The 22,020-nt window shown below is 36.3% G+C and overlaps 2 protein-coding genes across 2 annotated transcripts in view; both read left to right on the plus strand.

The window, feature by feature from the left end:
• The first annotated feature begins 1,253 nt into the window (after positions 1-1,253).
• On the plus strand, positions 1,254-5,585 carry hmgb3a (high mobility group box 3a). Its single transcript, XM_073859991.1, has 5 exons — positions 1,254-1,404; positions 3,285-3,490; positions 3,654-3,786; positions 4,082-4,263; positions 4,344-5,585. The coding sequence occupies exons 2-5, from the start codon at positions 3,341-3,343 to the stop codon at positions 4,515-4,517; spliced, it is 639 nt and encodes a 212-aa protein (XP_073716092.1). The 5' UTR covers positions 1,254-1,404; positions 3,285-3,340; the 3' UTR covers positions 4,518-5,585.
• Positions 5,586-10,056: 4,471 nt separating this feature from the next.
• arrb2b (arrestin, beta 2b) overlaps positions 10,057-22,020 on the plus strand; it is a 54,307-nt gene continuing 42,343 nt past the window's right edge. Inside the window, exon 1 of the mRNA XM_055200817.2 lies at positions 10,057-10,310. Coding sequence (XP_055056792.1) covers positions 10,288-10,310 — 23 coding nt within the window. The 5' untranslated portion in view covers positions 10,057-10,287. The remainder of the gene's footprint in view (positions 10,311-22,020) is intronic.

Consider the following 22,020-nt stretch of genomic DNA (forward strand, 5'->3'; position numbering starts at 1 on the left):
CAGAATAAGAACTGATAAGAATTTAACTACTTAAATATTTGTTAATAAAATGTCATAAAGGTTTAAGCTCTTATATTATTGATGTTGTTTTGTTGTAAATTATAATTTTGTCTTTCTTTACATGAACCCTGTTTAGAATATTATGTTGTATTTCTCTCCACAGTGCTGAAAATGCATGTCAAAAACGCAGTTTGTGTGCGTTTCTTTTCTTTTCAAGTTTATTCAATGACTGACTTATAGTCAGTCATGAATTTTGTGTTATAATGCCATTTATAACACTAAAAATAACTAAGTCCATTGAAATATTGTTAAGAAAATAAGATTTATTTAATATTTTTAGGACAGCAATGCTTCAATTTCCAAAAAAAAAAAAAAAAAACTAATAGACTTTACCTACACAATTAAAATAAATCTAACTTCTAAAAAAATGAAGTAACATTTACTTAATTATTTAACATATGTTTTTCATGCATTATTAAGTAGATTTTATTTGATTTTAGTAGGTAAGTTGTACTTAAAAAAGCAGTAAATTTATCTTTAAAAAAATTTGTGCAAATTGTTACGAGGATTTTTTAAAGTAAATTTTACAAGTTGTTTTTTTTTCAGTGTAATGACTGTATTATTGGTCCAGGCAAGTTTCATATTACTGTTTCCCTCACAGTGCAGTAAGCTTTGTTTATTCTGTGACAGCTTTTATCATGTTATGACCGTTATTAAGCAATAATAGTAATATATTATCAGTAATATCAGTTTATAATCAGTTTGTTTAAACAATTTATTTATTTTTAAATAGGGCAAGTGCTTTATTGTGCTTGAGTTTTCTGTAATTATAAGCATGCGTTTTAAGTAGGCCTATCAACTGACTTCTTAAACTGACAGTTTGTGCTAATCGCTGGAAGCAAGACCATTTTAACATTTGTACAAACTTAGTATCACATTTTGTATTCGGCTAATGTTATATTTTTGTTATGTTATCTTATCGTGTCTGTGTTTCTAAGGCTGTAACATTTTGTTTATGTTTAGGTGACATTTTAATAAATTCAAAAAATGTAAGTTTTGTACCTCATTGTATAATGTTTCAAATACAAGTACTAGGATGAACAAAATATAGCTATATCCAACTGGAGCTCTAAGTTTATCTTCTATGCACGGTCACTGGGCAACATACAAAGTAAAGAGGCCGGGCAAACGAAGACCTACAGTAGGACCAATCTAGGTGGAGAGTCGGTAGATGTGCACGTGGCACTGCCCAATGAAAATCAATGGAGGTTGTTTTGAATCGGCGAGACTGCCTAGCCAATCAGGCCGGTCTCGTGTTGAGCTAGCGCGAGGCTGTGCGCTAGGGTTTAAAGAGGGGAGAGAAGGGAAGACAGTGGCGAGATTTCAATCAACTCAACAACACAGGTACGGAAACTCGTTCCATATTTAACAAAACACATTTAATTCATGTTTAGCTATACCTTATTCTATGATGCTTATTTATAGATTTTTTTTTATAAAGTGTGGAATAAATGATTAAATTCAAATACATATTTTAAAAGAATTTGGTAAAATGTGAAGGTCAAGAAAGAGTTAAGTGTATCTGCAATTTGTCATTTTTCTCGTGTTGCTTTTTATTAGTATTCCCTAAGCGTTTTCTAAATAAAACTGTGTAGAAATATGTAAAAATGAATATAAATGAACAAAGTATGTTGTTATAACGGTCAAACGATATACAAATTTTATTGCTTAAACATTGTTTGTTTTTCAACGGAAATATGAAAAGTTAATAAACTGTTAATAAAGACTGTATTCTTCACGGCGCGCATCGCTGCTATTGCTCTGTGTAATATGGCTTGCTATGTTCCGTCTATGAACCACCCCGTCTTCTCCTATACAGACTGATTTCGATGGCATCTTTACGTAAATTTTATATTTTGAAATCCAAATCATTCGCTTATGCTAGGACTTTATGCTCTCTATCTTATGCACTGAAATATGACCCGGTGCAAGCGTCGTAAACATAATATTGCATTTTTCCTATCCAACTTAAATAAGCGCGCTTGCCGTGTATTAAAATGGCTGGCGATTGAGACCACTGACGAGCAGCTATTCCTTCATACAGCAAGGACGGAAAATTTTCAAATCGCAAACAAATATCTTAGAAGCAAAACTCCCATTTCCTGTCGTTTTCGCTTTGAGGTGTCTATCTCTAATGTGTGTGTTCAAATAAAGACAATGCAAAGCGATTTATTATGTTTTATAGTTTGACAGTCGCGCTTGCATAGTGAATGGCTGGCTTGTAGTCTTTGTTAAGGCAGCACTGCGCCAAGCGACAGCTAGGGATCTAACTTAGAAAACAGTTAAGTACATCAAAATACGATATGACAGCATTTAAAAATCAACATGAACTGAAAATACAACGTGTGTTTTAGTTGACAAAGATGTTTTTCCTTTGATTATAGGTAAGATATCGCTAAAATCGCGTTTTTAAATCCGAGGGGGTGTGTATGGCTTTGTTGCACGGTCAACCCATCTGTTTGCTCGCTCCGCAAAGAAGCCATTTTAATGAATGAAGCATCGCAAAGAACAGCAGCACAGTGCTGAGCTTATACACCAGATATAACATGCACTGTATACCACTAGAAGAGGAAGAAGGTTTTGCGTGGTTTTAAACAAAAAAAGTACTTTAAAGGAAAAATGAAAACAAGCAATAAAAATATGATTAAAAATAAATAGCAGTTTCTGTCATAAGAATGCATTTCACAAAATGGATGATGAATAATTCTAGGTGACATTTCTGTGTTAAGCTGCTCTTTTTGATATAGGTTACCACTAGGCTAGCACTTAAAACAGAATCACTATGCTGGGTTTTCATATGTGAGCAATGGAGCATCCCAAACTTTTTGCACTATAGGAAAACACTTAAATCTATATAATTTCTAATTATTTATGATTTGAACCAACAAAGAAGAGGGACACGTAATGTTTTCTAAAAAAAAAAAAGCAGTGAACACCAATCAGTCTCATTAATAATCAGTTCACATCCCCCACAAAAGAAGAATGGGTCTGCAATTCCCTTTGTGTTAAAGCTTTGGTAATAACAAGTCTCATCTTGGTTTAATAAGCCCACTGCTTTTGAAATATACTAGACCAATATAAATTATTAAAATAAATTTTCAACACATTCCTTTTTTAAATAGCTTGCTTTTTACAGAAAAGGGGAAGGAAATTAAATATATTGCACGTTCGAATGTTCTTGTTAATGCATTTTTTAAATTAATGTATTTTTTATCTCATTTCAGATACAATACAAAACAAGTGAAAGTTTATTGGACACAGGCCCACCCATCGAACGAAAATGGCAAAAGGGGACCCCAGGAAACCCAAAGGCAAGATGTCTGCATATGCCTACTTTGTTCAGACCTGTCGGGAAGAGCACAAAAAGAAGAGCCCCGAGATACCAGTCAGCTTTTCCGAATTTTCCAAAAGATGCTCTGGAAGATGGAAGGTTAGATATGCTATTAAATTTCACAAAAATTTAATTAAATGTGTTCAAAATGACCAAATTTTCTGTTTTATTTTAGCAATTTATTAATTTTAGCAATTAAATAATTCATATAATATTGTTCAAAAGTACTTTTCCATTCTCAGTTGAATTATTTGTTGCTTAGGCCATGTCTGATAAAGAAAAATCCAGATTTGAAGACATGGCCAAACAAGATAAGGTGCGTTATGATCAAGAGATGATGCATTACATGCCAGGCAAGAGAGGCAAGAAGAAGGACCCAAATGCCCCCAAGAGACCAGCGTGAGTACAAATTTTATTGTTTCAGTATTTTAAAATGTAGTATTAATTTAACAGGAATTGTGTAGGATGTTTTGTTAGATTTTTTTACTGTTGTATTCCAAATAAAGTCTAGTCATTACAAATTGCTGTGTTGTGCTTCACTCTAATATACTAACTGTTGAATTATTTACCATTTAGGTGTGCATTTATGTGTGTTATTTTATTGTTAGTAATCACATTTTTTACTGTTCCTCCACAGTATACATATCAAAAGTCTAGCTTAAATTTATATTGTTTTCTCCCATTATTCAACAGCCTCTGGATTCTTTCTGTTTTGCTCTGAACATCGTCCACAAATTAAGGCCCAGTATCCCAGCTTGGGTATTGGAGATGTGGCCAAAAAACTAGGCGAGATGTGGAACAGCCTCACAGATGCCACCAAGCAACCCTACCTGATAAAGGCCAACAAGCTTAAGGACAAGTATCAAAAGGATGTCTAGATCTAGATGCTTGAGAAGTTCTCCACCATTTACTTTGGTATTATTATAATATATATGTAATATCCTTTTCTCAGGATGTTGCCGATTACAAAACAAAGGGCAAAGTTGGTGGTGTTTCCATGGGAATGGGAATGATGGCGAATTGCGTGGCTCCAAAACCAGTGATGAAGAGCAATATGGACGATGAAGATGATGACGAGGAAGAAGACGAAGAAGAGGATGATGATGATTACGATGACGACGAGTAGACTTTCATTTGTGTGTGTATTATAATAACTGTTTTCCTCCTATTGAGGTGCAGTACGATACAGAATACACTGGCAGTCTTTCATTGCCCCGTTGTTGTTTGAATAGAGGTGGAATATTTTGTTTGCTGTGGGTGAGAGACTACCACGGCTTCTTACCTCCAGCTTTGTATGTGTGTGAGTGCATGTGCAAATGTAAAGAAACAACTATTATAGTAGCCCAGTGTCTTCCTAGCCCATGTATCTTTTTACCAGCTGTATAACAAAGGCCTTTACACAAGTATATGTAAATCCCTTTTTTATGTATTTTTGTTCTGAGTTTTCTGAGATGTCAGTAACTCTGTATATGGTTAACTTTGAGTAGAGAGTGTTTCATGGTTATAGTGAGTTGCATGTGGTGTCATAGTTCAATACTGTGCACCAATATCAGACATTTCATGCTAAACCAGCAGCTGTTTCTTTTCCCTAACTATTTTAGGAAAAAACTGCATATCAGTGTGCAAATGAGCAGTTAGTACCAGCACGTCTATTAGTCCTGCTGCAGGGCGTGTGCTATATATTGTCTACTATACTTCATGCTATACTTCATGATATATTAGCACATCTGAGAGAAATATAGGAACGATTTGTATTATCTTTCCTATATATAAACTGTTGTGTAATCTAGGAATGCACCAATATAGAAATACTGTTTGCAAATTATGTTGCTATTGCTGAAAACAGATATGCTGGACAATATTACAAGTAAAACTACGTCAATGCATTGCTATATAATGATGAAAAGTTAACCTGAGAGTCATTAAATATGGCATAAAAAATAGTATATTGTTTAAATTGGAGAAAATAATCCACAAAAATATCCAAGTCTAAAGTCCACACATGATATTTAAAACACTAATATTAGCCAATATTGATACGGCCCCTGATATATTGTGCATTCCTAGTTTGCGCCCTTATTTTTTTCTTGAATATAAAGTGAGAAACAATGCTGATGATAAAACTGTACTTATGATGTATTTATGATTTTCACTTAATATGTTTGAAGTTTGCAATTAAATTGAAACATTTTTATTTGTGTACATTATATGTTTACATAGACAAAGAGCATAGAATATAGATGTGAATGGACCCTGGTGAATATGTTAAATAACAAACATTACAAACTACATCATGAAAAATACAGGGAACAATTGAAACAGGGAACAATTGCAAAAAGGTGATGGCACTGATATCTGAAAATCAATGATTTTGTGGATACATTATTACATTTGGCTCATCACCTTAAATGAGTACAAAAAAATTCTACCATACCTCAGTATGTCTTACCACATACATTATATTTTAAGCCCAAAGCTTTTAAAACTTTAAAAAAGTATATTTTTCATTAATGCAAAGACAATCTCTTTAACTTCTTAAAATGTGCAGATGCATTCATTAAAGGGGACATTTCACAAGACTTTTTTAAGATGTAAAATAAATCTTTGGTGTCCCCAGAGTACATACGTGAAGTCTTAGCTCAAGTTCATACCATATAGATAATTTATTATAACATTTTAAAATTGCCACTTTGTAGGTTTGAGCAAAAAATTGTCATTTGGGGGTGTGTCTTTTTAAATGCAAATACGCTGATGAAATGCCAACACTGATCTACCATGATGGTGGGGGTTGAACTCAATTGTGCTGTCAATTATTCTCTCTTTCTCTCTCTCTATCTATCTCTCTCTCTCTCTGCACTAAATTGCAGTGCTGTAGTTGGGATAGTGCAGATTAAGGGGTGATATTATTATAATAAGATTTTTTTTACTCAAGGGCCACATCAAATTTAGATGTATTTATTCCAAATCAACACTCTATTACTCTATTATCTATTGTTTTATAGATGGACATTTATCTTTACTCTGTTTTAGGAGCTCAAAGCCATATTTTGGAAAAAAAATCACATTTACATTTCTAAAGTAATCATAATAGAAGTAATATATTTAGCATTGTAAAACACAACTCTCATTTCATATCCATTGTGAGCCATAATAACAGTTCTCATCATGTTAAATTAACCATGGCTTTATTTTTGTAGTAACCATGATTTTAGCAGATTAATTACCATTTGCATTACAAGTGCAATAGTTTAACTACAAATAAAATACCATTGTTATTATGATGAGAACATTTGACGGTAAATTTGTGGTGCAAATAAAACTATGTTTACTATAGATTAATCATGATTTATTTTATTAACCTCCTAAGACCTGGATGTCCACATACACTCACCTAAAGGATTATTAGGAACGCCATACTAATTCTGTGTTTGACCCCCTTTCGCCTTCAGAAATGCATTAATTCTAAGTAGCATTGATTCAACAATGTGCTGAAAGCATTTTTTAGAAATATTGGCCCATATTGATAGGATAGCATCTTGCAGTTGATGGAGATTTCTGGGATGCACATCCAGGGCACCGCAACCCAAAGATGCTCTATTGGGTTGAGATCTGGTGACTGTGGGGGCCATTTTAGTACAGGGAACTCATTGTCATGTTCAAGAAACCAATTTGAAATGATTCAAGCTTTGTGACATTGTGCATTATCCTGCTGGAAGTAGCCATCAGAGGATGGGTACATGGTGGTCATAAAGGGATGGACATGGTCAGAAACAATGCTCAGGTAGGCCTTGGCATTTAAACGATGCCCAATTGGCACTAAGGGGCCTAAAGTGTCCCAAGAAAACATCCCCCACACCATTACACCATCACCACCAGCCTGCACAGTGGTAACAAGGCATGATGGATCCATGTTCTCATTCTGTTTACGCCAAATTCTGACTCTACCATCTGAATGTCAGAAATCGAGACTCATCAGACCAGACAACATTTTTCCAGTCTTCAACTGTGCAATTTTGGTGAGCTTGTGCAAATTGTAGCCTCTTTTCCTATTTGTAGTGGAGATGCGTGTTGTGGCTTCACAAATGCTTTGCTGCATACCTCGGTTTTAATGAGTGGTTATTTCAGACAAAGTTGCTCTTCTATCAGCTTGAATCAGTCGGCCCATTCTACTCTGACCTCTAGCATCAACAAGGCATTTTCGCCCACAGGACTGCTGCATACTGGATGTTTTCCCCTTTTCACACCATTCTTTGTAAACCCTAGAGATGGTTGTGCGTGAAAATCCCAGTAACTGAGCAGATTGTGAAATACTAAGACCGGCCCGTCTGGCACCAACAACCATGCCACACTCAAAATTGTTTAAATCACCTTTCTTTTCCATTCTGACCTTCAGTTTGGAGTTCAGGATATTTTCTTGACCAGGACCACACACCTAAATGCATTGAAGCAACTGCCATGTGATTGGTTGATTAGATAATTGCATTAATGAGAAATTTAACAGGTGTTCCTAATAATCCTTTAGGTGAATGTGTGTGGACATTTTTTTGTTGTTTGCACCATAATACTGTGTAACTGGAACCTGTTGTACACACACGTGGACAATTACAATGCTTCATGTTCAAAGAAAAATATTTGGTTATTTTATTAACCCCAAAATAGCTGGAAGAAATCTGGGAAAAAAAGATCAACCAAAGCTCGGGTCTTAGGAGGTTAAGGTCAAATGATCACAAGTGCAGTACTTGATAATTATTACATATAAATTATCATGAAAAAATGTGGTAAAAACAGAGGAAACCAGTTTGTGGCAATACTTTTGGGCAAATCACACATACCACCTTCTGACTGATGCTGGTGAAATATTTTGCTGTCTATTCTGTGATACACGTGACATTCAGTGTATATCTCTTATTTTGTTGTAGTGCTTTTTTTCACCCATTCAAGTCAGTGAAGCAGCGGTCGAAATGTATTTGTGCTTTTTGGGCCCCCCTGCCGCTGATTGTGCCCTAGGCGACCACCTGGTTTGCCTATGCCTAGAAACGGCCCCCTGAGTATTAGTTTTTTCTAGTTGTAGGTGGTATTACGAGAATGAGATTGACATTAGAAATAAGTGCGGAAATACGTTTTTAAAGAGCACATATTGTCTGATTCACGTTTTTACATTTCCTTTGGTGTGTAAGTGTGTATTAGTAGGGGTGTGTGGGGCACAAACTAACGCAGGGTTAATTGGCTACAGATTAGCTGGCCAATCAGGGACACAGAGCCTTTCAAATCTGTGCGTTTCAGGAAGAGAGTGAAATCTGGAGCTACAAAAATTTACGGTATGTGGAAAATAATGTGTTTTTTAACCATAAACCATATAAGAAGAGTTACAACGCATTCACGATCAATAAGGTGCAAGACAATAAAGTAGTCAATAAAAATAAAGATGTCTGCACACTTAAATCCTTTAGCAGCAGGTTGGTGAGGTTATTAAAACCTGCTGCTAAAGGATTTAAGTGTGCAGACGTCTTTATTTTTATTTACCATAAACCATGCAAACACATTGTATTATACCAAACACACAAAATAACATTGTTTTAAGCAGTGAAATAGGTGCTCTTTAAATAAATAGAGCTTACCAACATATTAAACTACTTTTTTGTTTATTGAAAATAAAACAGGAAACGCCATGTTATATAATCATCTATAGAAAAAACTACCCAAATAAAATAAAAGGCTACACACCGTACAAGGTGCATTAAGATCTTGTCCTTTTTCTGTTTCTTCTAAAATTATCAATTGTCAATGATTCTCTTGTTTGACCTTTACTGAAAACTGACTACAACATTGACATTGTATACCCAACGTTGACCCCTCTAATGTCACCAACATGATGTTGGTTGTACCAACCAACCAGGTAGAAACGCAAACTTTCAGAGTTAGCCTACTTTTAAATGAATGTTTAATGAATTGCGCATGATTTAGGACGAGTCCAAATACTTTTCATTAGTAATTAAATCGACACACAGATGCCACACAGATGTAGTTGCATTATACAGACTGAGGCACTGGATGTGTTTTGTCTTTTAAGTCGCCAGGTGGCGCAATGCTCTATTGGTTTACATTAGTTTGTATGAGATCATGCGTTACATAATGCCAGCATTGGAATTTTTGGATAGTGATATTTGTGACGATTACTGAAAAATTAAGAATAATATATTGTTTTAAAGATTTAACGTGTAATCATAAAACAAACATTATATTAAGTTGTCAGAAAATCAAGTGTCGATAACTTTGCAATAATATAAAAAATGATCTTTTTAATCGTTTACAAGTATTATATTTTGTTGCTCCTCCTGACAGGACATGGGCTCCGTTCAAACAACACGCTTCACATTCAAAAACATAAAACATTCATAAAGCATTTTAATCAATCCTGTCAACTTCTTTAAAACAACATCTTCTAGCAGTTTAGGACCTGTCTACTATTGGATAAACCATAAAACATAAATATGTAAACTAAAGTGCTATCCTCCTTGAACTGTGATGAGCAGAACGCATCTTCCTTAAAATGATTTCTGATTAGTGCCTAGAGCAAAGTGGGCGGACCTTCTGATGACTTCAAACATTCTGGCGCATGTGATTGGCTGTTTGTGGTGCCTATCAAATTCCGAGGCCAAAGCCCAGTTGCTAGCTGTCTGAAGCGGCAGCGAGCGGAGTTGGGCAAGAAGCTTCCGTCTCTCTCTCTCTGGGCTGCGGAAACTACTACAAGAAAGCAAGAGATCTCTCTTGGTAGGAGACTCTAGAAAGGCGGCTGTGATTTGGGGAAAGGTTGAACGCTTTATTCAGAGTCTCAGCTCAACTGACTATATATATTTAAAACATTTTCATCTGATTAAGGTTAAAGGCCTTCGGAGATGGGCGACAAGGCGGGGACCAGGTAAGACACTTTTTCAGTGCAGGTTGATTGATGACCCGAAAGCTATGAGTTTGGTCTTATTCTCGTGATGGATAATCCCACCAGACCCGTGAGGCTGGTGGGGTGTCTTGTGAAACGTAAAAGCCTATGTGGGTGAGGGACTCTGTAAATCTGTACTGTTACTAGATATGTATCGGCACTCGATTCAAAACAATTTATCTCTTAAACACAATCAATGGACATCTTATGTGCTTCAGTGAGGGTGGGGTGGCTGACAATCGTGCCCCACCATAAATCTGCCAAGTCTTTCTGTTTACACCAAGGAAAGGCGAATGTCTTCAGTCTCATTTTAATACAGGCGTATGATCGCGTTATTAAGTTGCTTTAAAATGCACGCTGTCTGTTATGATTCATCCGATGTCATTTGGTAGTTTCAGGAGTGAAGTTGTGACCCTCCACCAATGTTTTTGTTGCGTTCACTGCTATACGTACAGTAACAAACACAACTGTGAGACCGTGACAGATTGTGTTATAGTTCTGAATGTTTTACATCAACAAAAAGCTTATGTATTTTACGCCCCACCGAAAAGTCGTCGCCTAACTATCGCACCCAGTTTGAGAAATTCCTGCTCATCACTGAAAGCTCACTTCCTCAACTTTCAGAAAAGGGCTCGACGTTTCCTGTTGCAGAAAGCGGTTAGTTTGATGAGCCTAAAATGCCATTTTAACACAGTTGTGCGTGCGCGCAGAATAGGCCCTGTAAGCGCAGAGTGGACTGATAGTCGAGTCGTGGGCGACGATGTACGTGCGCTGAGTTTGATGAGTAACCCAGCAATCCTTTCAGTTGTGCCTTCATTTCTGCTTACATGTCACGGCTCACACACCACCGTGAGAAAAATCCACAGTCTTACAGCCTCCTGCCCATCTCACTGCTTTCTTTATCAAGGAGTTACGCTAAAATGATGCAGTGACGTTCGTTTGACGTATGACACAATATAACAGCACATGCACAACATACGTGAGACCCTGCAAAACGTTTAAATATCGTGCCTCTTCTAGTTTACGTTTTGCCAGTAAAATGCAAACTTACTTTCTTTTCCTCTGCAAGAGAAACTGATTGGAGAGCAGTGATTGTTAGTTCGTTATTGTGTTTTAATACGATTAAAAAGCGTAGCTTTTGTGTATGAAGAGCAGTCCACCTGCACGGCAAATTCATGGATTGGCACACATTCAAGGCGATGCAAAGCTGTAAAGAGGCGGTTATGGGTTGACGTCCTTTCTGTGCATTTAAATTAGCTTTGCTTTTATTAATACTAGCTGTCTCTTCCTTATTCTGCCCTTATCTTTCTTCCTGTTAAACACATTTTTGTCACCTAAAAACAGCTTAGATGCTTACTGCGTGTTTCTACTTGTTTCTCTTTCTGCTAGGTCTGTTCTTTACATTTATGCATTTGGCAGAGCCTTTATCTAAAGCAACTTACGGTGCATTTAATCTGTACGTTTCTTTTATTAGTATGTGTGTATGTGTCATTTGCATTGTAGTTATGTAGTGTTTTACCAGTTGACTTACAGGAGCACTAGTGTGTTGACTATCTGATCTGGATCTTGGAGGCTCAATTATGTAGAATCACTTGCAGAAACAGCAGTTTGTTTCTTGCATGTGCTCTCAATTTCTTTATCAGATAGATGATGACCTTTTAGCAATCCTAGCCTTAACCCAACCCTTGTAGCAGCATAGCCTTGTTTCGTAGTAATGGGTTAACCTTCTACCGCCCTTTCAGTACAACACCACCCTCTACTTTATTGTTTTCTGTCTTTTGTTTTATATTATTAATATTTAAAAGGCGTCTACTGTATTTATACATGTTCTGTTTAACCTTTGCCCAATAGTTTTTAGTTCAGGAAGTGTTTAATTTTTTGCAGCACTGTCTAGCACGGCATGGCTGCGTAAAGGTACACAGTAAACATTATGCAAGTTTTATGCAAGTTTTCGAGAAAATGGCCCAAAGCAATGCAGGCAAGACAAAATAACAAGAACATGAAGAAACGTTTAGAAATGGAAGAAACGAGAACAACAGACCTCATAGGTGGTTATTGTAATTTTATATAGTATTGTTTGGTAATTAAAAAAGAGCAGTGGTTCCCACCCTGGGTACTGTGCATCCCTGAGAAAATGTATGACTTAAAATTAGAATTAAACAAAACTTATTAAATTATACAATGTAGTGGTGTTGGTGGTTAGTAGCCTTATTTTCTTAGGTTAAATTACACAGAATTTATGATAAATGTTATCAAAATGTTATTAAACTGGGGCCCCCTGGCACCATCTCAGGGCCCCCAGTTTGAGAACCACTGCTTTAGAGACAGGAAAGAGGAGGTGCAGTAAGATGGTGTTCATCTTATTTGCAAATTGCAATTGCTGTTTTTATATAAATACGCTATTTTAAACTTAAGCTGAGCTTGTCAATCCATCTCCAGAGTTAGAATACAGAAGTTGTGGGCAAAAGGGGTCTTTTGTGGGCAATTTTGGGTTTTGTAAGTAGGGTTGTGCCGATAGACGATAGTATCGTGTATCGAAGATCTTCAGTCATGACTATCGCCAATGGCAGGCTTTCATGGCGATAGTCATGACGATGGTTTGTGAATGGTTATTATTATCATCATAGTTTTACATTAACATCCACATTGCATGCTTTTCCTCGCATGAGGGTTTGTGGGCTCGCATGAGGGTTTGTGGGCTTCACTTTACGCGGAGAGCTTGTAAATAGAGAATTCCGCTTACACGTACCTGCACTTAATACGTGCGTCTTGGACGACTCCTAGCACTAAATCCAGCTGCGCTTCTCTCGGTCTCACGTGCACGCGCTCTCGCATCTGTCCGCAAGTCTAAACATAAACTAGTAATCCTTATGTATTTGTTCAGTTTAATGCGTTTCATGCGAGCTGAGGCTAACTTCACTTTTTGTTTAAAATATGACCTGCTGCATAATGGCACCTCTCTCAATCTCGCGTACGTGCAGAGAGCTGCGCTCTGTCCAAAGTCAGATCACTATGTATTAATCCTGTTTATGATATGCATTTCAATGAGTTGTAGCAACACGTCCCTCGTGTTTAAAATATGATTGTGTTTAAAATATGATCGCGTTTCGCTGGACCAATGTGTTTAAAAAGGCACCTCTGAGAGCACCACTGCTTGACACGTGTAGCGTTCTGCATCAGCACTAAACAAATGCATTGAATTGTTTGTATGTGCGCGCACGTGTGTGTGTGTGTGTGTGTGCGTGCGAACGCACGCGCAGATGCATGTTTTTACAGTTAAGTATTCATGGTTAGGGTTTTAATGACGCGCTCACATTAATGGCATCAGTTTTAAGAAGGTTGCGGTCATGACGGCGTTGCTCTTGTTCTTTTTGTGTCCACCAATCAAGGGACTTGTTATAATGAGTAAAAAATTAACAAATAAAAAATGAGTAAACTACTGCCCCGCTCCCCCAATACTATTGTGTATTGGCGATCTCACAGGCTGACAATAGGACGATCTCAAAATGGGGCATATCGCCCAACACTATTTGTAAGCCCTTTGCTAAAACAAGGGCAGGAAAAGTGAAAGCGCGTATCTTTTAAGTGATTTAAAGATCAGAGTGCCTCTTGTGTGTGGCCCTATACAGTAATGCACTGGAGAACCACCACAGCATTTTTTTCCGCATTTGCACCATATTTGTGCAATATCCTGGATGCAGCTGAGCTCATAATTTATTGGGGATTTACTTGTGGCCAGCTTTTGCACCAGCTTGTTTTAATAGTTACATTGTTGCATGCTCAAACGTGTACTCCCCCGTGTTGTCCTCATTTTGTGGTGTGGCATTAGAGTGATTGATTGGTGTGTGTCATTAAATCACATGAACATCAGTGAGATTAGATAGAACGTTTGTGTGTTTTGGAGACTGACCTTCAGTGACCTAGATCATTTTTTGTGCATGTTTTTTACTCTCTCCCCCGAGTGCTGTAATTTTCCCTCACGTCACCCCGCCGGATTTTCTTGTTGTCTTTTTTGTGTTTGTCTAGGTTTTTTAGTTAATAACAATCTAGGTGCACCTAGATTTATTATGATCTTTCCTCTTCATCTCTAGTGAGCAGTTTATAGCATAATTGAAAGATTTTTTTTCTAAAGTACTGTCATGATGGTCGATAATGTGAGATGAACTAGTTTATCTTTAGATTATTTTTATATATGTAGAGTTCAGATGTGCGTCTAGCATGATCAGACTCTTAATGGATTCTGCCAAAAACTTTTTCTGAATTTACTGAGAGTGGGATTAAGCAGATTTGACCCCAAAAGTATTTGATGAATGTTTGGTATGTGTCGAGAACATTCGGTTACAATCATTATCTTATTTTGACGGTGGTGGAATTTAGCGGCTTTTGCATCTGAACTCTTCATATGTAAAAGTTTTGTACTGTATCAACATTTTGTCCAGACAGATCTGGTGTTTTAGGAACCGGAAATTGTTATTTTTTGATACCAGAGTGGATAAATCTGAACACGACACCATTGCAGTTTTGTGTGTCTTTTATGATATGATGATGTCATCACCCCATGTCTCAACCCTAGTCAGATCCCGCTTCATCATGCAACAAACAACAACAAAAATTACAGATCACATGTTCGTGTTCATGCTGCAGATGGTTGTTAGCCTACTAGCTAAACTTTACGTAAGAAAAATCTTCTGCTCCTTTGCTACTTGTGGGCAACAAATGATTATGGACAACATCAAGGTTTATGCATGCTCCAAGTCTTCTCTGTTTTGAGTGTATGTATGTATGTATATTTATATATTTATATTTATTTATATATTTATATATTTATATTTATATATTTATATATTTATATATTTATATATTTATATATTTATATATTTATATTTATGTTTTTATATATATGTTTTTATATATATGTTTTTATATATATGTTTTTATATATATGTTTTTATATATATGTTTTTATATATATGTTTTTATATATATGTTTTTATATATATGTTTATATATATATGTTTATATATATATGTTTATATATATGTTTATATATATATATGTTTATATATATATATTTATATTTATATTTATTTATATTTATATTTATATATTTATATTTATATATATTTATTTATATTTATATATATTTATTTATATTTATATATATATATATTTATATATATTTATATATATATATATATATATATATATATAGACGGTTTCATCGGACGCACGTGATACACGTCTGGATCCTAACCTTACTTCCGGTTTCGTTTTTTTAAGGTCTGACTAGTTGCTAAACTGATCTCTTGAACAAATGCCTCTTAGAAAATAACAAATGTTTTGGTTTCCTAGGTAATCTATGTGTTGTTTTTTTGCTTGTTATATAAATAAACTACGTTTAAAGGACTTTGTTGTTATTTATTCTTAGCGGATTTTACCGGAAGTTACGTGCAGCTGCTTGTTTATGTTGTTACTGCTGAAACGGTCTATATATATATATATATATATATATATATATATATATATATATATATATATATATATATATATGAACAGTATATATATGAAACAAAACCGATGAACCGGTACAACATTAATTTGGATCAAAAATCCCAGAAGACAGGTTAAACTAGACTGTTAAGAGTTACAGGGTTCCTATTAAGTGTAAACCTTTAATCCATCAGTGCAGATAGGTCTCTAAATAGGTGCTCCCGAGCCTCTGGTGAATAGCACTTTACAGCTTAAAATGAGATAATGGAGCTATCAGCAGATGATTTAGAGAGTTTGTGTGTGTGTGTGTGTGTGTGTGTGTGTGAGAGAGAGAGGGAGAGAGAGAGAGAGAGAAAACAGGGCATGTACACAAACACGCACATACTGAGGCCACAACCACACGAAGAGCTTTCCCCATCCAATCTTTCTTTTTCCTTGTTCTAAAAAAGTCTGTAAACACAGCGTCTTCTCAAGAAATATCTGTGTACACACGAAGCCAGTATGTGGTGCTGTAAATCTGCCACAAAATACACTAAAAACAGAGAAGACTTGGAGCATGCACATAAACCTTGATGTTGTCCATAATCATTTGTTGCCCACAAGTAGCAAAGGAGCAGAAGATTTTTCTTACGTAAAGTTTAGCTAGTAGGCTAACAACCATCTGCAGCATGAACACGAACATGTGATCTGTAATTTTTGTTGTTGTTTGTTGCATGATGATATATATACTACTTTCCTTTTGAATGACAAGTGCATTTTATTTTCTTATTTGCCCCATATTTGCTCGATGGAGTTCAGAGGGTCCAGTAGGAAAATGACCTTATGATGGCCACCACTGTATCTACAAAGTCATCATTATGTTCTATGGTTTATAGAGCCGAGCCGTCATATGGAGATTTAGGTCATTTTTCTTACAGGTCCCTGAAAGTCCAGACCTCAACCCCTAAAAAAAATTGCAACTGCAGCGTGTTGCATGCACTGTATGCTATTCAGGCCACTGTCCTCCATAGCCTTTATCATGTTCAGCGCATTATCTCTGAGAAGTTTGCATGTGATTTTCAACGTGCCAAGTGTCAAGCATTGTAGCCAAAGCATCAGATATCGATGTTGCAGTGTGTGACCCCACAAACTCCTGTGCGTAAAGCAACGTTTTGCAAAAACTGGGGTCTATCCACTGCGCTTTTAAGCTAAGCGTGCTAGTTGGAATGACCTCTGAGCACCAAATGTCTGTGGTGCTCAGAGGTTGGGTTGGGTTGTCTGTGGTCATGAGCTCATGAATGTCTTTTGCAACACGGTCATACATTTTAGGTAGACCGGTTTCTGCAAAATATCGTCTGCTTGACATTGGATTTCGTAGGCTCATACAACATATTGAGCTGCGTTAGACAATGTCCTCAACGATAGAAATGGCTGGTCATGAATTCTCCGTAATGCCATGTAGGGATGGGCAATATAAACGATATGCAATATAAACGATAGAAAATTGGCATACGATAGAGATTTTAAATCTATTGCACTATCGCAATAATGCGTGTTGATGACACAATCTACCCGCGAACTTTAGAGCACGAGCTGCAGCCGAATAAACATGGATGAAAGCGTCAACGAAACAGAGGAACTCATGAAAAAGACAGATGCAGCATCTATTTTTTGGATTTAAGCCATAAGTTACATAAGTTAACATATATATATATATATATATATATATATATGCAGTATAGTCCCCACAAGCATTTAAAGTGTTTAGTGATATAAAAATAATTAACTTTTTTTTTCGCAGCTAGATCTTGTCGGTTTTATCATTTTAAAAGTAGATCACGACACAAAAAAAGTCTGGACACCCCTGCTGTAGAGTGTGTCAGACAAAAGTTCCAGCTAAGAGAGGTAACAAGACTAATCTGGCCATAACAGTTTACTTTTACTTACTTTTTTTAGCAGTTTGGCTTTTGTAAGGGTCTATATAACCTGTTCTGAAACGAGTCTATTAAAATTATTTTATCGCAATACATATCGCTATCGCAAGAGGCTGCAATGTATAACGCAATATGGATTTTAGGCCATATCGCCCATCCCTAATGCCATGCCACATGCTTTAGCATATCATCTGCAAATTTCTTAGTCTTTTCAAAGAGTGTGGCAGGCGATTGTGTTCTAGTTGGGGTACTTTTAACCAATATTGTTTTGCATTACTCTTCACATTCAATTGGGTGTTGTGATTTCAGATGGTGTATCAAACATGTTGTCGAGAGGTTCTTGGGCACCGCACCTCCTCCTCTTGAAATTTTTGCTGAACAAATTTTGCATATTGCCCCATGTGTAATCCGATTGACCAAAACGCATCTTAATATTGGGTATAAACAGGGTCTTAGAAAATGTAATAGCAGACCTCTCTTCACTAAGAGCAAGTTGATGTCATTTATGTTTGTTGCACAAACTATATGGAGTTTTGTTCTGCAGTTTAATACTTTGGGTTTACAATGTTGGCGGTTGCTTTACTAAGGACAAAAATTATATAAGACCGTCTTTCCCTAAAAATATATAATTTTATTATCTGTTTCTATATTCTGTTAGCATGTACAAAGATATTGAACGTTTCACATTGTCCCCTAAGCTCATATAGCGGAAAGCAGAAATTTAAGAAGAATTCAGCGGTTTGAGTTCCCAAAGGGAAGTTGTCTTGCAAAATTGCATTTATGTGCATGGCACCTCAGCAGTGGATAAAATGAAAAGGGAGAATTGATCTCAGCTGAATTTTAGTATGCTTTTTCAGTCAGTATTTTGCTGTTTTAATAAAAAAAAATCGCTTGACCACAAGGGCTGCAAGGTGACATTATTAGGGCCCTATAAAATCCGTTTTATTTTTTCCCAAATTCCGTTTTATTTTTTCCCAAATTCCGTTTTCTCCGTTTTAATTTTTGCAAATTCCGTTTTATCCGTTTTAATTTTTGGCAATTATATTTTTTACCCTTTACTTTTATTTTAGTCATAAAAAGAGTGTGCCTTTTAATGTTAATGATTAAAATGTAAATGATTTGGGGGAAAAACTGGATAACAGGATTACTTTTAATGACTATAAAAGATGCATTTACACACGCACATGCGCACGCGCGCGCACGCACACACACAACTCAATTCAATGCATTGTTTTTTTTAGTGTTGTTGCAGGAGGAGGCTACAACAAGGTGTCAACGCAGTGGTGCCTTCAGAAGTGCCTTAAACACATCAATCCAGCGGAACGCGATCCATATTTTATACACAATCGCTTGAAATGCATATAACTTTACAAACATACACAGGATAGTGATCTGACTTAGGACAGCATGAGCATGCAGCTCTTTTCACGTGCGAGCGAAAGAGAGACAGAGAGCGGCGCCATGACGCAGATGATTATATTTTAAATGCGAGGGATAGTTAGTTTGCCTCAGCTCGCTTGAAATGCATAAAACTGAACAAACATACACAGGATAGTGATCTGACTTAGGACAGCATGAGCGCGCAGCTATTTGCACGTGCGAGCGAAAGAGAGACAGAGAGCGGCGCCATGATGTAGATGATTATATTTTAAATGCGAGGGATAGTTAGTTTGCCTCAGCTCGCTTGAAATGCATAAAACTGAACAAATACATGAGGATTTGTGTTCGCACTTTGGACAGATGCGTGAGCGCGTGCATGTGAGAAAGGTACAGTGAGACAGACATGGATGAGAGAGTGCATGTATCTTTGCGCTCACCGTGAACAGAGTGTTGACTAAACTTCCAAACTAACAGTTCTCCGGTCACATAAAAGTCATGTGAGACCTGCTCGGAACTAAGTGCTTAGCGTCGAATTTCTAATTTTTTTCGCTGACGAAATCAGAGTCGTGGAGAGCCGCTTCGCCATGGTTTCAGTGTTTTGGAGGAGGTCTGAAACGACGGGAGGGGGCGTGTCGCCCAGATTTACTTCCCCCGGTCTGCATTTCCCACAGACATACGTTCGTCTCCCACACAAAAACATAATTTTATTCAAAATATGTAAAATTCCGCGAAATTCCGCGTTTATACTAGATTCCGTGTTAATTAGCCAATTCCGCGATTCCGTCCGCGATTCCGTGATCGCGGAAATTATAGGGCCCTACATTATCAGAATATCGTATATCTCAATACACATATTGCAATGGTTTGCAGTAACTGCATAACTTTTTGAAGTATTCATAATCAGAGTTTTAGGTTGATGCAGAGAGACTGGTGAGACAAAGAGTTTTTTCTCTCAGTGTATGTTTTTCAGTTTTTAATGCATTTCTTTATTTTATAGACTTTTTATAGTATTATTGTATATTGCATCATGTACCGTGTTATCGAATATTTCCTTTAGTACTGTGCAGTAGGGCTGTGTATCGCCAACAATTTCCCGATACGATACGTATCCCGATACGATGCGCATCACGATACAAGACTATTTTGAATTACATTTTTGTTCTGAATTTAGTAACATTATTATTATTATTATTATTATCATCTGGTTATTGTACATTGAAAAAGCAGTGTTGTAACATTGTGTTTTTGCCATTAATTTATTAGCTTCTGGGGTAACTCAGAAATACTTAAAATCCCAGAGTTAGTACTTAACTTATGTTTTTTTAAAGCAGTTTTACAAAGATGGTGCCTTACTCTAGGCATTATATTTGTCTCTCATTATTCTATATCTATGAATATATCTATAAACATGCAGTCAGACTTAATAGAAATCAGATTATTAATGTGACGGCTATAGTTTGAAGTAGCTCTGTATCTCTTCTCTAGACGTACACTTTTCACATGCAAATCTGTGTCGTGTTTCTTCTCAAATGTGTTAGTACTGTTTTATAAGAGAGTGGCTAATAAAGCCCTTTGCATTAGTATAGGCTAAGATATCTGCACTTTCATACTGAATGCGCGCGCGAGAGAGAGAGAGCGCAAGTACGCGGCTCGCTATACAGGCACGTGCGCCAGCAAGACAGACACGCAAAGTGAAAGTATACCCTGCTACCTTTAACTCTACCTTGCCTACACCGCGGGACACATGCGTCCTTTCCATGTGGATCACGGATCAACAGCGATTCGTCACGTTACTTTTAAAAGTGCATCCGAATCGATACGGAAGGTGCTGTATCGATGCACGCATCGTCAGGCGTCCATGACGATGTATCGTCGTATCGATATTTTGAACACAGCACTACTGTGCAGCCCTATTGACCTCTATGTAATTTTTAGATGTAACATTTAATCTCACTTTTGCTCTAGATATGTAGGTTGTCAAAAGTGCACGAGTTCTTTAAAACAGGGCACCATTGTACACTTGGTGTGTGACAGCAGCGCTGTGACGTGTGGTTTGAGTGGTTAGCGTAACGTCCTGTATGTCGTCTACGTGTGCTTGTGGCTGACAGGTGATTATAACCAGTTACATTTGCCGCTTCCATTGGCTCCATCCAAAGACAACAATATGATTGATTAAGTCTCCCTCACACATTAACTATATCTGTCTATTGCTGTCTCTATTCATTACAATCTTGACACATTCATTGGTCCTTTATTTTTTTATTCCTTTTTGCATTTCAGAATTCAGACATTTCCATTTTCATTTCCATTGGTTAGTCATTGTTTTTAACTACATGTGAATTATTCATATGTCTCTTTGTTTTTCAAATTAATTTGTTTACCTTGTATTTGTATTTGTAAATGTTAACTAGCCATACACCCCAAACCCATCCTGCAATTATCTGTTTCTGGTGGCATAAACTTGAACTCTCACCAAGCCAAGGCTGTTATTTGCATCCAGAAACTTGATTCCTTTTAATGTAGTGCTGGGCAAAGATTAATCGTGATTAATCGCATACAAAATAAAAGTGATTTTTTGCATAATATATGTGGGTGTACTGTGTCTAATTATTATGTATATTTAACCACACACACATTCATATATTCATTTCAGAATTGTTTTATTTATATATAATTTTTTAAATTTTATATTTAATATAGATTATATAAAAATATAAATAAATATATATAAACATGTAAATGTTTCTTAAATGCATACATGAATGTGTGTGTATTTATTTATACATAATAATTAGACACAGCACACACTCTCATATTATACCAATATTCACTTTTATTTTGTATGTGATTAATCTTTGCCCAGCACTATTTTAATGTGAGGGATATTTTTACCTATTTTGATATTTTTA

Source organism: Misgurnus anguillicaudatus, chromosome 21, assembly GCF_027580225.2.
Source record: "Misgurnus anguillicaudatus chromosome 21, ASM2758022v2, whole genome shotgun sequence".
In the NCBI taxonomy this organism is placed as follows: Eukaryota; Metazoa; Chordata; class Actinopteri; order Cypriniformes; family Cobitidae; genus Misgurnus; species Misgurnus anguillicaudatus.

Coding starts and splice junctions, on each gene's coding strand:
- hmgb3a (XM_073859991.1), top strand. CDS start 3,341: ATGGCAAAAGGGGACCCCAGGAAACCCAAAGGCAAGATGTCTGCATAT. Junction 3,491..3,653: donor GATGCTCTGGAAGATGGAAG/GTTAGATATGCT, acceptor TTTGTTGCTTAG/GCCATGTCTGATAAAGAAAA. Junction 4,264..4,343: donor AGGACAAGTATCAAAAGGAT/GTCTAGATCTAG, acceptor TCCTTTTCTCAG/GATGTTGCCGATTACAAAAC.